General features: G+C 43.8%; 1 protein-coding gene across 10 annotated transcripts in view; it reads right to left on the reverse strand.

Moving 5' to 3' along the window:
* NOSTRIN (nitric oxide synthase trafficking) overlaps positions 1–16,022 on the reverse strand; it is a 365,313-nt gene that overhangs the window by 201,874 nt on the left and 147,417 nt on the right. For all 10 annotated transcript variants that reach the window (XM_085645377.1, XM_085645374.1, XM_085645376.1 and 7 more), the window contains one exon: positions 12,717–12,842. In XM_085645377.1, coding sequence (XP_085501503.1) covers positions 12,717–12,842 — 126 coding nt within the window. The remainder of the gene's footprint in view (positions 1–12,716; positions 12,843–16,022) is intronic.

Consider the following 16,022-nt stretch of genomic DNA (forward strand, 5'->3'; position numbering starts at 1 on the left):
AGAGACTGGAGTTTCTGTAGTCTTCTAGCAATGGTAAGAGTGGGGCCAGGCAGGGATTCCTCAATACTTTATGGTGATGTTCATGGTAAGTAGAACACTGGGTACCATGCAGGCCAACATTTGCTAATTTACTTGTATGTGGATCAAGTCAAGTTCAAGTTTATTGTTTCAGTTAATCAAAACCATAACAATTTCGAAGTTAAAACTATAAAATATTACAATTTATAATATCATGAAATAAAACGTGTCTGAGAGAAAGTGATGTCACTCATTCTACCCTAAGAAATTACATGATTTCTAGTACAAAAGATCTTAAAATCAGCAAACTAGTGCAAGATATGTGCAAGTATGCAAACCAATGTAAATTTGTGTTCAGCCCGAAAATTCAAACAAAGACTATGTACCCTCACCATGAAGATTTAAAAGCAGACTAGCAAAAATGTTATGCTAATGGCAATATGCTGGGCTGAGTAAGCTTGACATCAATCGGCAAGAGTCATCACCTGGGCAGTCAATTAGTTTTTAAAAGGGGCTATCCCTGTACCCGTTTCCAGTATTATGGTAGTGCAGGATTGTCACAGGGTTTCTTCACTTGGTGCCATTGCCAGGAACCTCACTGTGGTTCCCATGGATCGAGCCATGCTGTTATTCATTCCCTACACGTACAGATGGGAAACGGCCACTACAACGCGGCCGTTTCCATGCATAACCTTAACCACGCATGCATGACAACGCATGCGTTTTTAACACGAATAGCCTTTACCACGCATACCTTTACTACGAGATACGTAGTAAAGGCATGTGTGTTAAAGGCTAAAAATGGGGGCTTGGGGGGGTCTCCCCCCCCCCAAAAAAATGCGTGCGAAAAAAAGGGGGCTTGGGCGGTCTCCTCCCAAAAAAATGCACCTGTTTCCGTGGCGATGTGGAAGCAATCGGCGTCGTTAGAGGAAACGGAAAGACACTTCAGCTTCCTCTTTACGACGTACAACGTCACCTCGGGAGATCATGGAGAGGTAAGGGGAATTTTAGTTTAAAAAATATATATATATAAGGATTGAGGGGGTTGTGTTACGCAGGGGTCCGATTTTAGGGTTAAGGGCAGGGAGGAGTATTTGTAAGAAGGGTTTAGGTGGGGGAATCGCAAAGGGAAACATTTTAAGTGTTCCGGGCAGGGATAATTCTAAGAAGGTTTGGGGCTTGGGGTCGGGAGGTCGCGCAGCGGTACAGGGGAGGGGTATTTTTTTTTTTTTAGAGAACTAGAGAGGGGAGGGGGCAAGGGGAGTGATGGAGCAAGTCTTCGCATAAAAAGAAACTTGCTTTTATGCAATCCTCTCGAATAACCTGTAACATTATAATCAACCTGTCTGTGAGTACTGACAGTGCACCACATTTTACAATTGTATCTATGGGAAGCTTTCCTATGTGCGTCACTAATGAATAACCCGAGTGTCCTAAAATGGCCGCTAAAAAGGCGGGAACTCTTCTGCGCATGCGTCTACTACATCTATGTAGTATGACATTTCTGTTGCTTGGGGAGAAATCTTTGCAAGCTGCGCAATAGCTTTTAATATGGCCACTTTAAAGTAACGCACTAACGCACATGCTGTGCGGAAACTAACCTATGCAAGTTTTACTAAGCCATTAATGCAAAAGATTTATTAATTAAATGGGGTTAGTGTAGAAGTAAGTGGCATACAGTGAATTCATTTAATTTTGTATTCTAACATGTTCTTCTCTGACTTTATTAATAGTTCGTATTTAGGCCTTGGAGGGTGACCGCATCTCTGTCTCCTTGTGGCAACTACGCCTGCGCGACTTCTGCTTGTCCTGAAACTAAGGACCGCATTGAATGGCTGCCTAACCCTCAGCCCAGCAAGGACATGGAAACCAACTCTTGACCCTACGAGAAGAAGAAGAAGCAACATTGTAATACAGACTTATCGATCCACATATGAAATGCTTGTGGGAATAAAGCTTGTGGGTATTAAAATTAGGGGCGGAGAAATAGACAATAGACTAAAGGAAATTATTGCACTTGGTATGGTGTGATGTCCTCACCCCACTACTTGGCCCAATCAAATTGCGGGTGAACATGGAATTGAAACATCTGGGGGTGGATAATACATTTGAATTGGTATAACAGAGGTAAGTTCTACATAGTTAGATACACTTGATGCTGATTCTATGCTGAGATGCTGCCTGATTTTGCTGCCATCTGATTGAAGAATCCAACACTAGGGAAAATTCGCGGAACAACCGAGGAGGCACATCTAGGAAGGGGTCCGGACGAGCCTGAGCTGGAGAGAGTAGCACCAGAGAAGGGTGTAACGCTGGCTTTACACTAGAAGATGTCACCTTCCCCGTCCTGAACTGGTCCTGAATCCTTGACCCTTTGATGTCGGGGTCCTCACACCATACTAGGTAAATATAATTGTAGGGTTAAATGCTCCGTATTTTGCTCTCAACTCTTTCTCTCCTCAGGTGCTGTCATTGCAAGAATTTATTAATGTAAACTGATTATAAGCTAACTGCACTATTTTTCCTGATGGAGAATTCTGGTATTTCCATGTGTACTCTGATTTGACTCACACAATTATTAATTCAGATAAACTTGTAAAACTCCTTCTGAGTCTGTGGTTCTTTGAATAAAGATAAATGTATTCACAAATGTTCCTCCCTATTCTAATCTACTACTAGATCTTTCGAATGTGCATTTACTCCGGAGACAGGAATGGTAAAAATATTGGTGTAAAGGTTTCCTAGGGTAAAACAAAAATTGATGACCAGTGGATATTTACCAGCTCATGGAATGTATGAATGTATATGGGACCAAATGAGTGTTGTGTGAATGAATGAGTAGAGCTGGTAAACTCCGTTGCATCAGGAGCACTTATAGGAAATCGGCAAGGGGTCTGAGAAAACCTTTACCAAGAGTATGCCCTTGCCATGCATGAATTTACAACGAAAATCGTTGTAAAGGTATGCGTGGTAAAGGAATATTTGTGGTGAAGGTTATGCATGGTAAAAGCATTCGCATTGTAACCCATGCGTGGTAAAGGTATGCGTTGCAATGGAATGCGTTGTAACGTCATACAACCGTACAGATGCCTCTGTCATTAAAGCTTCTTTTTAGTAGTAGTGAGAAAAGCTTACGCAGTTTATAACAGAAGCAGATCAAATGAATGAGGTCCTCCTTTTATCCTTTGCAGAGTCTACAAGAAGTGGAAACTGTGTATTTCCAAGTTGGTTTTACCCATGCACAGGATCATAAGTCTGTGCTTTATATGTGCCAGAAAGGGAATTGCCATATATGTTGCTGGTGTCAGTCTGTCATAGTGTTTAATTACCATCCATGCGTGTGATTGAGAGCTGTATTTGATTTTATCTTGTAGATAAGATTGAAACTTTACAACCCTGTTAGTTGCCCTTTCAAAGGAGTTGTTTGGTGCACTCGTGGCCCACAATTTGGTTAGACTCAGTTGTTTAATAGAGGCATTCAGATAATTATGATATTCCGATCGCTGATCAATTTGAAGCGCCAACCATAATGCGATATTTAGTATAGAATCTTTATCCCGACTGATCTTATACCAACTTTTTATTGTTGTTGATCTTCTGGACAGGTCTTGCCTGATAAGCCCAAACTCACGCCGAATTTGTGCTGCTGATGAACAGTGAAGCAGGTTGAATGTTCGCATGAAGGTGTTAATATGCATTTTATCCAATACTGCATGGCCACACTAGTGTAAGTGATAGTTGGAAGCAACTTGGCTGAGATAACTGTTAAGAGTGGTTGAAATGATAGAACCTCCTTTACTTTTGCCTAGGTGGTAAAGGCCTGGATTAGTGCATTCCCATTCTTCACTATGTATTTGTTTGCTGGAAGAAGTTTTCTCCAGAATCTAGTTACAGCCCCAAGACTTTGTAATTGCTTACCTCCTCCAGATGAATATTATTTAAAACTATCAAGGCGACTTGCCTCTGTAGATTGCAGACAGCCGTAGTTTTTGTTTTTGCTACTTTACTCTCCGGGTGGTTGCTTTTAGCGTACAATGCCAAGACGTTAACTGATCTTTGTTGACCTACTTTGGTCCAGCTGAAAAGCACACTATCATCTGCATATGCATATGCAAGTGAGTGAGACAAAGTGTACCCCACCGAGGGGGATGGGAATTTTCCTGACTGAGGGCAGTTGAAAGATCTGCAATGAACTGGTTAAAGAGGTAGGGTGCTAGGACAGATCCCTGCTGAAGCCCTTAGTAGGTTTGAACCTTCCTGGATATTCTAATGCGAACCCCAAGTTTTACTTGAATGCAGGTTTCGGTGTATAGCAATTGAATTGCTCGTAGCAGTTTGTCAGGGAGTTTCCACTCTTTAGCTTGTGCCATATCAGCACCCGATTAACGAGATCAAAAGCTGTTTAAAAATCAATGAAACAGAGGTGTAACTTTTCCCGAGCCCGCTTGCATTGGTCAATCAGTCAGGCAGTTGCTAAAATATTCGTGGGTGTGCCTAAGCCTTCCCTGAAATTGGTCTGGTTAGGTGGAATTTCACCAGCCAGTTAGGTCTGCCAGTATCAAGGAACGTAGTGTTTAGCTTCTGAGTCTAGGTGGGCTATAAGCCTATAATTGGCTGGCTTTGCCCTGTCTCCTCCTTTAAATATTGGGTTTATGATGGAGCTTCACCAACTCTCAGGGACAAGGCCACTAAGCTGAACTTCCTTGGATAACGTAGCCTGTTCTAGTGACCAGAATTCAATGTTTCTTTTTAAAATGGCCTGCGGTAGGCCGTTTAGGCCTGGTACACCTTCACCGCACCCATTAAGCAGGACTGTTTTTTTTACTTGCAATGGTGCATAGAAGTTAAGGGCCTCTGTGGCCTGCAGTTTACCAGCTGGTACCCAGGTGCAGGACTGTTCATCACTAGTTGGAGATGCAATTTTGGTTACTTGAATCTCTCCCAGTAGATTTCTCTAAAGATTTTCGGCTACTGATGGATGTTGGTTTATCACAAATGTACTTGCAAGGTAGTCCATCCATGATTGCTCTGTAAAATGTTTATTTTTTAGCCTTTTTACTTCTGCGTTGAGACTATTTATAGTTCCCAGAATTTCTCCGGGTTACTCTGCCTTGCATTAAATATTAGCTTGTCCAGAAAGCATCCTCTGTAGCTTTCCTATATACACCCAGAGTTGTTTTTTTAAATTCTTTTTTTAGACTTGTTAAGCGTTCCCAAAGGGGAGACTTTTGGAAGCAGCTTTCAATAGCCCGGTGACTTTTTTTTGTTCCCTTTTTAACTCAATACAACTGGGCAAAAGGCTTGGTTTCGTCCTTCGCAAGGGTGGTGGGCCCGATATCACTCTACAGACTTGCTTTAATAAGGCATCACCAAAGCTTAACCAAGCTTCAATTTGATGATTTTTGGTATTGGTGCTGTAAATCATTAAGGCTTTGGTGAGAGATGCAAGATCTGCTATGGATTCATTAGACCATTGCAATCGCTTTAACTTAGTTGTGTTTATCGTGCCAGTTTCCTCTAGGGCGAACGCATGTATACATGGGATTACTCCTAGCGATATGATCTGGCAAGAATGATCCCTTTCCGTTGTGTATTTTATTGAAAAGTGCTGGATTCCAAGAAATTCCAGGGTCATGACAAATATTTCCCTTCTGAGTTGTCGATGTTTGGCTGTTCAATTTACTTGAGTTGGGATGTTCTAGAACGTGTCATCAACATGGAGGATATCATCATCATCTGTAATATGGATTATATTTGAGTTAAAGTCCCCTGTCAATATTATGTCCCATGTTGAGTTATCTTACTTGTAACTGAGTATGGAAGATGCTATTTCTTTTTTAAGTACTTTTTTCCTGGCTGAATCTGGGAGAACATATATGTTAAATAAAATAACTGGAGGTCTCTTATCTTGGGCCCAATTACCAAGTTTGGTTATTTGGAGGCCAGGGTCTACTTGGAGTAGTTCTTCCATAGTGATGTATTTCAACGAACGAGAGGATTGTTTTAGTATTTCTCGATGTTTTTACTGATGCAGTGGCATTTGATGTTTTTTGTTGCCTGTTTTAATTTCCTGTGATGTCATCCGTTCTTCCCTATTTTGTCAGTCATGTTGTACTTCCGACTGGGTGGCCATCCTTTGAAGTGCTTAGTTTTTTCCTCAACTGAACAGTTGGTTTTAATGAGATCGTTCAATCGCACCCATTAGTTTCAATGAACAATAGATAGGGATTCACATTACGTGAATTTGAAGTATCTTGTGACTTAGAGTTCTTGTTACCCTTTGTTTGTTGGATAACTTTGGTAGGGTCAGCCAGTTGGATAGAAGAGTTACTTCTCATTGACTTCAGATTATGTAAGTACCCGGATATGACAAGACTCGTAACCTCTTCATGTTTATCGCCCTGATTTGTATGTCTTTCAGTTGGTTTACCCAATATTTCTCTCCCCTGGCCTGCTGTACATTTGCCAGGGAGTGGATTATGTGTGTTTTTAGATCCTTTGGTTGTATTGATTCATGTCTGTGATTGTTATAATTTGACAAATTAATTTCCTGCTTCCTATTTAATTGGTGTAGGACTTGGCCCTTTTTGGCTAAAGTCCCTAAACTTTTTGAATTCCCCCTAGACCTTTTTCTGACATAGTGTTGCCAACTTAGATGCTTTGGACACTTTGCCACTGCTAAACAGTGTGAACGTGTAAGTGTTCCCAGTATAAAGTAATGGTAATTGGTTGTCCAGGATTGGTATGTTTGCCTTACTAAGTGAAGTCCCTAGTAAAGTGCACTATATGTGCCAGGGCTGGTAATGCAACTGCTACTAGTGGGCCTGCAGCACTATGTGTGCCATCCACACAAGTAGCCTTAAAAAGGAAACCCAGGCCTGCCATTGCAGGTCCTGCACGCAGTTTGTTAAACTGCCATGTTGTTCTATCAAGTGCATTCACTTGCCAGACCTTACCCTTCCCTTTCTCTATATATCAGACACCCCTATGGTAGGTCTAGGGTACCCCCTGGACAGGGTGCAGTGCATGTGAAAGGTAGGACATGTACTAAGGTGTGTGTCATGTCCTGACAGTGAAATTATCTCCATTTCGTTTTTCATGTTGAAAGGCCATCTTGCCCATAGGATAGATTGGGAAGGCTGGCTAATATGTTTTCCATCCTATCTTCCTAAAAGCTTAAGATGGAAAGGTGAAGTTTAGCATGCCTGAACTCACAATGTAATAACACATCTTCTTATGTAGGTGGTTTTGCATTGTGTGTTCAGAAGCCACTCTTTTAGAAGTGGCTGAGTTTTTGTGCTCTAACATTTCTGTGTGTCTCTGCCTGGCTTGGATTGACTGTCTGGATTTGAAAGCGATAGGATCTGGGGAATTTTTTGGACCCAGGGGAAGAGGTGAGACAGCAACAGGCTGACCTGCATCTGGAGTGTAGGGGGAGGAGAAGCCCTTAGAGGTGAAGAGGCCTGGGTTGCTGCTATAAAACAATTGGCTCATCTCCTGCTGAGTGACTGGGCATCCAGACCCCCACTAACCAAAGGATGAAAGGTGTCACTGGAAGGGATGCACCCAGAACTGCTTTGAACAGGGGTCAGTGCCCCCTGAAGCACAGAGACTTCAAAGCCATTTAGGAGTATAACTATGAGAGCTGAAACCCCTGTACTTTGGAGAATGGCTTGATCAAGTGTGAACAAGACTGGAGCTACTTCGTGGTCAGGAAGACCTTTGCCAAGGAAGAAACAACTGAAGGATAGGACTGACCCTTGCTGTGTGATCTGGGACTGGACTGAAGTTTGCTGTTTCAACCAAGGAAAGGCTAAAGGGACTTTGATGTGTGCTGTGTCCCCCTGCTTGAAGGACTTTGCTGTGTGCTGTGTCCTGAAGTAACTATCCCCAAGGGCCTGAGGTGAGCTGGCTCCCTGTTTGAAAACATAGGAACATAAAAGTTTCTAGGAAAGTCTCAGCGGTGCTGTGGGAGCATGCCTGTTGCAGTCTGAGACCCTCGTAAGAACTGCCTGTGATCATGGGCACCTGGTGTCCAAGTGAGTCTCAGTGACGCTGTGTGTGTGTGCTTTGTGCAGCACTGAGACCTTCAGGAAGATCAGCCTTTGATCGGGGGCACCTGGAATCCAAGCAAGGATCAGCAACGCTGTGTGCATGTGCTTTGTGCAACCTGAACCCCGTTGTGAGGATTGTCCAGTGAGCTTGTGCACCAGAATCCAAGTGAGTCTCATCGACGCTGTGAGAGTGTGCGTTGTGCACTGTGAGACTTTCGTAAGGATTTGCCTTGTGATCGTGTGCACCGGAATCCACGTGAGTCTCATCGCCGCTGTGTGCGGGTGCGTTGTGCACAGGAGACTTTCGTGAGGATTCACCGTGGTGTTGTGTGCCCCGGAGTAAAGTGAGTCTCAGCGATGCTGCGCGTGTGATCTTCGTGCAGCTTGAGACCTGTGTGTGGAGTGCCCAGTGATCGTGCACCCAGAGTGAAGGAAGACTCAGTGACGCTGTGTGCGTGTGCTCTGTGGCAGCCTGAGATCTTCGTAAGTGGAGCGGCCAGGACCAGCAGTTCCGGAGGAGCTGTGTTGCCGGCCTGAGCCGCCGTTGCCTTTTCACAAAGCTGCTTGGAGGCCCAGCCGCTGGACAAGGAGAGGAGTGTGGATTTGCGCCCCCCAGGTAACGTGTGTCGACTCCTGGGGTGGGACGCGGGCATGGAGGGAGACGCTCTCGGCCTCTCCCTCGTGTTGGCAGTGTGAGCCTCTGCTTCGGCTCGTATCACGGTCCGTATTGCCAAAGGGAGTGGCGGTACAGGGGCCGGAGTGTGAAGCTGCACATTGGAATTACATCGTACTGTGTTGGGGGCAAATGTGAGAGGCTGACTGAAGGTCAGAAGAGGAGGCGGAGAGACAGCCTAAGGCCAGGTGATTGGGGCCTGAGTGTACTACATAGTATTCCATTTCTGAGAGCGGAGTACCTGACTGACGTATTACACATTGCAACATTTCTCTATAACCAACTACTTGATTGTTGTTTGACGCATTCCCTTGTTTCTGCATAACGACCTGCCTGATTAGGGTATAGCGCATTGCATTATTCCTGCATAACGAATTACCTGATTAGCATTTAGCATTGCCTCGTTATTGCAGAATGACATATCTGGTGGTTGGATTTCGCATTGCAATGTTTTACCTTGCAAAGTGCCTGATTGTTGCGTTACGCATTGCATTCTTTTCGTTGCAGTGTCTACGTTATGCATTACAGTATTTTTACATTGCAAAAGTATCTGATTCAAGCATTACGAACTGTATGTGGTTAGGAGTACAAGAGAATGTTTAGAAGAGCTCATTGACATCGCCAGAACTTATAAGGGCTGGCTGGCCTAACAACCGGCCAGGAGAAATATTACACAACTTCATATGTTGGTTTTATAGCATGTGGTCTTATCGTATATCTCTTTACATAAAGTTTATACTCGTTTTATAAAACTCGTGTGGAGTCTGGTGTCATCATTGGATTATTTTGAGCGTGGTTGCGAATACTTTACACATTTGCCTTGAAGATAAGCCTGGCTGCTCGTGCCAAGCTACTGAGGGGGTGAGCGAGGCTATCTAAGAAAGTGACCTTCCTTTCCCTGACATTGGAACGCGGGTCCCTACTTGGCCTAAGGTACCTACCTCAGCCAACCAGGGATCCCGGGTCTAACACTTAGCTTTTAGTAATTTCATTCAACAGAGGCATTAAGTCAAGGAAATCATGTGTAGCATTGTCTGAATTTGAGGTGGTGTCCAGGTGACTAAGAGGTGCATTGATGGAAACACTGCATGGGCTTTCTGTAGATTCTTTTAGGAGCTACTTCCTTTGGCTGAAGATTTTTGTATCTAGCTTTCCTTGCTCATTTCCTCTGCCTTTTAGTTAGTTTATGGGATGGGAGACCTTCCTCGATCACAGTGTGGGACTCCACTGGGTTTGGAGGTGGTGACTGGTATCCTTGGGGTCTCCTTTATTCAAGGTTATTAGCCAATTGTGTGGTCCTTGAGGAGGTTCAGGTTCCACTTTCTGACACTTGCTCAGTTAGAATCCTAGTTTGTGTTTGATTGGGCATAACTGGTTTGCTTCTTAAAGCTGTTTCATCTGCTGTCATAATTCAAGGTAGAAATCCGAGCAAGGTGGACAATTTGTCTATAATTGTACCCGTGAGATTAGAGCCATTAGACTTTCCAATTTTAAGTTAGTGCCAGAAACGTGTGAGACCATCAGATTCATCTAGTTTGTCTGACTGGAAGTTTGGGACTTCAATTGACATTTGCAGCACTGCTATTAACAGTGATTACCACCAGCATGGGTCATTGTGTGTTGTTGAAACCAACCTCCCGAATGTCCATGAAATAATGTGAGGGGTCTGGGTGTTTTACTGCCCATTTGATAAAGCACTTTCCTAGCCTTCAGGGCAGCCTTGTAATTTGTTAGTGGCTGTATGAGTTTTCAAGTAATGACTCTTGGTCAGGACTTAGGGCACTATTTTTTATCCCAATTATTATTGCGTTAGCATCATTTTGTTAAGACTGTGAGTGTTGTGTTTTGGCCTTGCTTTCTTTATGCACCATTTTTTCTTGCTTAACTCCAGGTTTGTTAATTGTACCTGTACCTAGGGAGAACTCTGGGCTACAGTTGTCATCTAGACTTAGGGCCTGATTATGAGTTTGGTGGTGCGGGAGCGGGACCGCGCAGCTGCCGTACCCCATCGCCAAATCCCTGTGCACACTGCCTGCCAGAGTATGACTTTTTGTCACTGGCTGTATGTTATGAGGATGTCCCACGACATTGCCTAGGAAATAGTCACTGCAATGAGAATATCAGAGGCAGTACCTGCACAGACTGGCCATGCTGTGTCCCCCTGCATCACCCACATAGCCCTGGGGCAACAGGGGGTCTTGTTGAATCCCCTTTATTTCCTCTCAGCCACAGTTTACTTGGAATGGAAACTTGAAATATGCTTGGCAGGACTTCTGCAGTCCCGCCAAACATATTGTGGGCGCACGACCACATCGCCACGGCCAGGAAGCTGTGATACCTGGCGGTTGCGGTGATGCAATGAAGTTCTGACCACCCTAGTTGTAATAGGAAGGTTGGGCTGTCGTTGCGGCAGTGGCCAGATCCCACCGCCACACCACCATGAGTCTGGCAAACTGTGGACCGCAAGACTCATAATCAAGTGTTCTCACTTCCAAGGCTTGCATGAGGTCGATAATATTTGAAATTGATATTGAACAAGACCATGTCCTTCTGTCTCAACATTATCAGCAACAATACCATGGCTTGTGTTATATACAATTTCTTCAATTGAGAAATCAATGCTAGTCACTTGAGGGATAGATTGCGGTCCGTCAGAGGCATGGACCTGTCCTACTACCTGAATAGCTTTGGATTTGGGACTTTAAGGGGCCAGGACTGGGCTAGCACCACATGGCATGTTAGGTTCACAGATGACAGAGTCCAGGTGCTGAGATCAAGGTTGCTGGAGTCTTCTGTCGCTTAGGCTCAAGGAAGGAGACCAGCCAATCAGCCCTTGGAGTCACTATGGTGGTCCTGAATTCAACAGTTGCAGGTCCAGTCTTCCCCCAGTAAAGAGAGCAGCAGATCAGCACAGTAGGACAGCAGTCCTTCCGAGCACCTGTCCAGCAGAGAGGCAGTCCTTTCAGCAGCACATCAGTTCTTCTTCCTGGCAGAGTATCCACAGGTCCAGAAGTGTTCTGAAGAGGTGGTGTCTGAGTCCCAATATTTGTGCCTGGTGCCCTTCCTCTGGAAGGGTTGGAGAAGCTTCTAGAATATCTCTTTGATGTCCTCTGGCAGCCTTCCTTCCCTGTCCTGGCTCCAGACTAACTACAGAAAAATGACAACTTTCTAAAAGTGAAATTTCCCAAATTGTAATTTAAAAAGCCAACTCCATCATAAGCTAGGATTTATCATTACAATTCCAAAGGTCCCAAACATGAACTGGTTACCTATTCCCATTTGGAAATTACAGTTTATTAAATGTAAAAAAGGTAAGACCAATGTCATCATATGCAAGAGGTAAGTATTGCAGTAGTGAAAAATGAATTGAAGAGTTTTTAACTGACAGGACATGTAAAACTCAAAATGACACGCCCAACACTTTAAATACAGTGCACCCTGCCCTGTGGGCTGTTTAGGGCCTACCCAAGGGGTGACCTATATGTATTAAAAAGGAAAGTTTGGGCCAGGCAAAAGGTTTACTTTGGTCAAAATGTAAATTTCAAACTGCATACAGAGACTGAAATGACAGGCCTGAGACATGTTTAAAGGGTTACTTAAGTAGGTGGTACAATAAGTGCTGCAGGCCCAATTTTGGCATTTAATTTACAGGTCCTGGGAACTGGTAGTGCTACATTACTAGGGACTTATAAGTAAATTAAAAAAGCCAGTTGGGGATAAGTGAATGTTACCAAGTTACCAAGTTCTATAAGTGCTAAGGCCAGAAAAAACAAATTCAGCAAAAAGTGGGGCGCAGAGGCAAAGTGACCTTGTAAGGAGGGCCATGTCCAACAGATTTTTATTGTTGATTTTACACTATTGCAACCCCTGAAGTTTGGAGAGTTACTCACTTTAAAACCCCAACATTCTAACGCTTGCTAGAACCTTTGTCTGTCCTCTGAGCAGAGACTTCTTTACTCTAAGGTACTTGCCTGGTACCAGTTCTCCAGCGACGTTTCCCATTTTAGCCTGGCTGCAAGGCCCTCGATATTTTCTCTGTAATAGTTCTCATCCTTTTCTGTCAAGCTCTGTGCAGATTTTTTTAATTTCTCGAGGAGCTGAAATAAACATAAATTTTGAAAGGTAATTTCCACTGAATTGTTTTTATAAACTTCAATAGAAACATCAATGTATCATCCATGAATAGCTCACATTCTCGATTGAAGCAACCTGGATATGCCAGGTTTGGCTCTTACAGCGATATATAGTTGATCATAGAACTTTCTAGAGTACGTTCCACTAAAAAAAGAACAGGTAGAGTTTCTGATCTGCATACTCTAGTACTAACACAATAGCAAAATATTCTATGCATGCTTTCGTTCAGATGCATTTGGAAACAAGTGATTTCAAGGGCGTATCGTCAATTGTGCTGCAAGTGCTGTGGAACCAGGGTCAAGAGGTCTGAGGGTCCCACTGAACCCTGATTATTGCTGGATTTTATCATTCAAACAGCAGCCATGGGGCCTTTCCATCCCTTGCACTAGTACCCTTGACACACTGGCTAAACTACTGGGAGGTTTTACGTCTGCAAAAGCATTTATAACACTGAAACATATCAATACACAAGACAGTGCTGTACTTTTTTATTTGAGTTTTCAGACTTATATGACATTGGCAAAAATAGGATCATAAAATCTCCCCAGCTATTGTAACAGTGGAGCACATGTTAAAACATTCATCATTGAAAACTGATTCTGATGTCAGTGAACACTGATCTATTCTTATTAGTTAGCCACCAACTTGATCAATAAATGGTCAACACGAGCACATAGAAAAGTATTTAGTAGTGTTTCGATTAAGATGCCATGGAGGTTAGTCACCAATGTCATAGATACAAAGTTGTGGTGGGGTATGACTTTTCCAGATAATACAGATGATGAGTAATACAAATGCTTGATAAGGTGTTGACATCCCTATTCTAATATGTTTTTGTATATTGTAGAATACATTTTTTTTTGTAGAATTGAAATTTGTAAGAAAAGGGTTCTTTTGTGGTCTGGACTTTAGCCTTTAACTTTGAACACTATTCATTATTTGAAGCTTCAACCACTATGAAACTAACGAGAAGGAGGTATACAGCATGAAACGTCTTTCTGTGCATAAAACACAAGCATTAGCAAAGCCAATAGGTCTAACTATTCTCAAAAGCACATTTTCATGCCCTTAAGAAGCTGCAATCTGCACTTTTCCAATGAGGGCTACAGTACCAGAAGCCACTACGAGGTCCCTTGAATGATGCACAGCTGGTTGCTGTTGCAGGTTGCAGTAACTTGAACCATTTCTAGAGATCCTTTGAGACAGACATAAATGCTTGCTGTATGGTAATCGGACAAAATATTGAGTAAAAAATATTGAGATGCAGAAATATTGAGTTTTTAATATCATGAGCCACAAATATCGTGATGCAGGAATATCGTTTTCTACGTTAAGCAACATTGATATACAAAATATCTATGTTGTTAATATTGATGTTAAAAATATCTATGTTGTTAATATCATTTACAAAATTATTGTTGTTAATAATTGGCTGGGAGCCTCTGCTCCCAGCCAACTATAGACCCATCAGCCTCATCGATGTGCCCCAAAAGATCTTTGGTAGACTCATGCTAAATCGCCTCCAAGATTGGATCGAAGAACGTGAGATTATGACCCCATATCAAGCAGGGTTCAGAAGAGGTATCTCCACCATTGATCAAATCTTCTATATTGGAAGACTGTCTTGATCGAGGGCGGCAGCCTATACACGGTGTTCGTGGATTTGCGAGCCGCCTTCGACTTAGTGCCCAGTGATAAATTATGGGCTGTCTTAGCAGACCTTGAGGTTCCCGCTGACATCCTACTAACTTTGAAATGATTACATCAGGGAAATTTTGCCAAGGTGAGGTGTGGAAGAGGAGGCACTCTCTCGGATGCCTTCCCCGTTGACAGAGGGGTTAGGCAGGGCTGTGTGCTCGCACCGACCCTTTTCTGCCTCTTTGTCAACGGGGTTATTAACCATCTCAATGAGCTGAGCAACATCGACGCCCCCAGGCTGGATGGCAGCAGGGTCCCTGCTATCATGTTTGCAGACGATACCCTGCTGCTTTCCAAATCCCCCATGGGCCTACAACGGGTGTTGGACGGATTTGCGGGTTTTTGTGTGAGTCGCGGATTGGAGATGAATGCTTCTAAAACCAAGTATATGATCTTCAACACGCCCTCCTCAACACGCGCGAATCCCTCTATAGGGTCCTCCAGATTAGAGAGGGTTTACACGTTCGAATATCTGGGGGTAACAATCAACCAGTCCATGACGTGGGATTCACATAGAACCAAGGCAAACCTGAAACTGACTCAGCTGACGGGTGGCATTGCTAGGATGACGAAAGGACTGACCTATAAGCCATTTGGCCCCCGCCTTCAAATCTACAAAATTCAGGCAAGAGGGGCAGTGACCTATGGAGGCGAAATTTGGGGGCATACTGCTGTCCAGAATCTGCAGATCACGGAGAATAACTTCCTAAGGCAATTGGCAGCTTTACCGACTAGTACCCTCTCCTTCCACTGAGACTAGACCTGGGCCTAAGACCCATCTCAGAGGAGTTGGGTCTGAAACCCATAACTTTTTTGGTGCAAAATATGGAGCTCGCCGGAACTATCTAACTATAGAGCTGAGCTCCTAGAGATTTTGCGTCTTTCCAAAGCTGCACAAATCCCATGGCTAAGGTATATCAAGCAAACATGCGAGTCACTAGGAAGACCGGATTTGTGGTCCGATCCAGGAAATGCATGTCGTAGGATCTCACGCAAATCCATCTCCAAGGCGTATTATGAGCAAAATGTATGCGTTTCAATCAAGAGCACACGGGAGGGGTCCCTAACCGAACACTTCCTGGGGTTTAAAGACTCATATCAACTAGAGCTCGCACTTGACGATATAGGCCCTTCGTTAACAAGGAAGCTATACATGCAATGGCGTTATAGTACTCTTCCCCTTAGGGCGTACACAGTCCACTGGACACAATCTCAGCCTACAGGCACTCCCTCCAGACTAACATTCCCACCGGGTCCACCGCTCCAGAGGCTGCACTTGCTGCTCCATGATCTCCTTCACACGTGGTTGCACTCCTACTGTGACCAGAGGTCCCTCACGGGTCCTCACTACAGATAAGACTTTTTGGTCTCTCCCACAATGGGGGAAAGATCTTGAGAAGTTTCCGGTACTGATCCCTTGTCCAGTGGTAGATGCGTGAGGGGGC

The sequence above is a fragment of the Triturus cristatus genome, chromosome 3_1 (genome assembly GCF_964204655.1).
Source record: "Triturus cristatus chromosome 3_1, aTriCri1.1, whole genome shotgun sequence".
Taxonomy (NCBI): domain Eukaryota; kingdom Metazoa; phylum Chordata; class Amphibia; order Caudata; family Salamandridae; genus Triturus; species Triturus cristatus.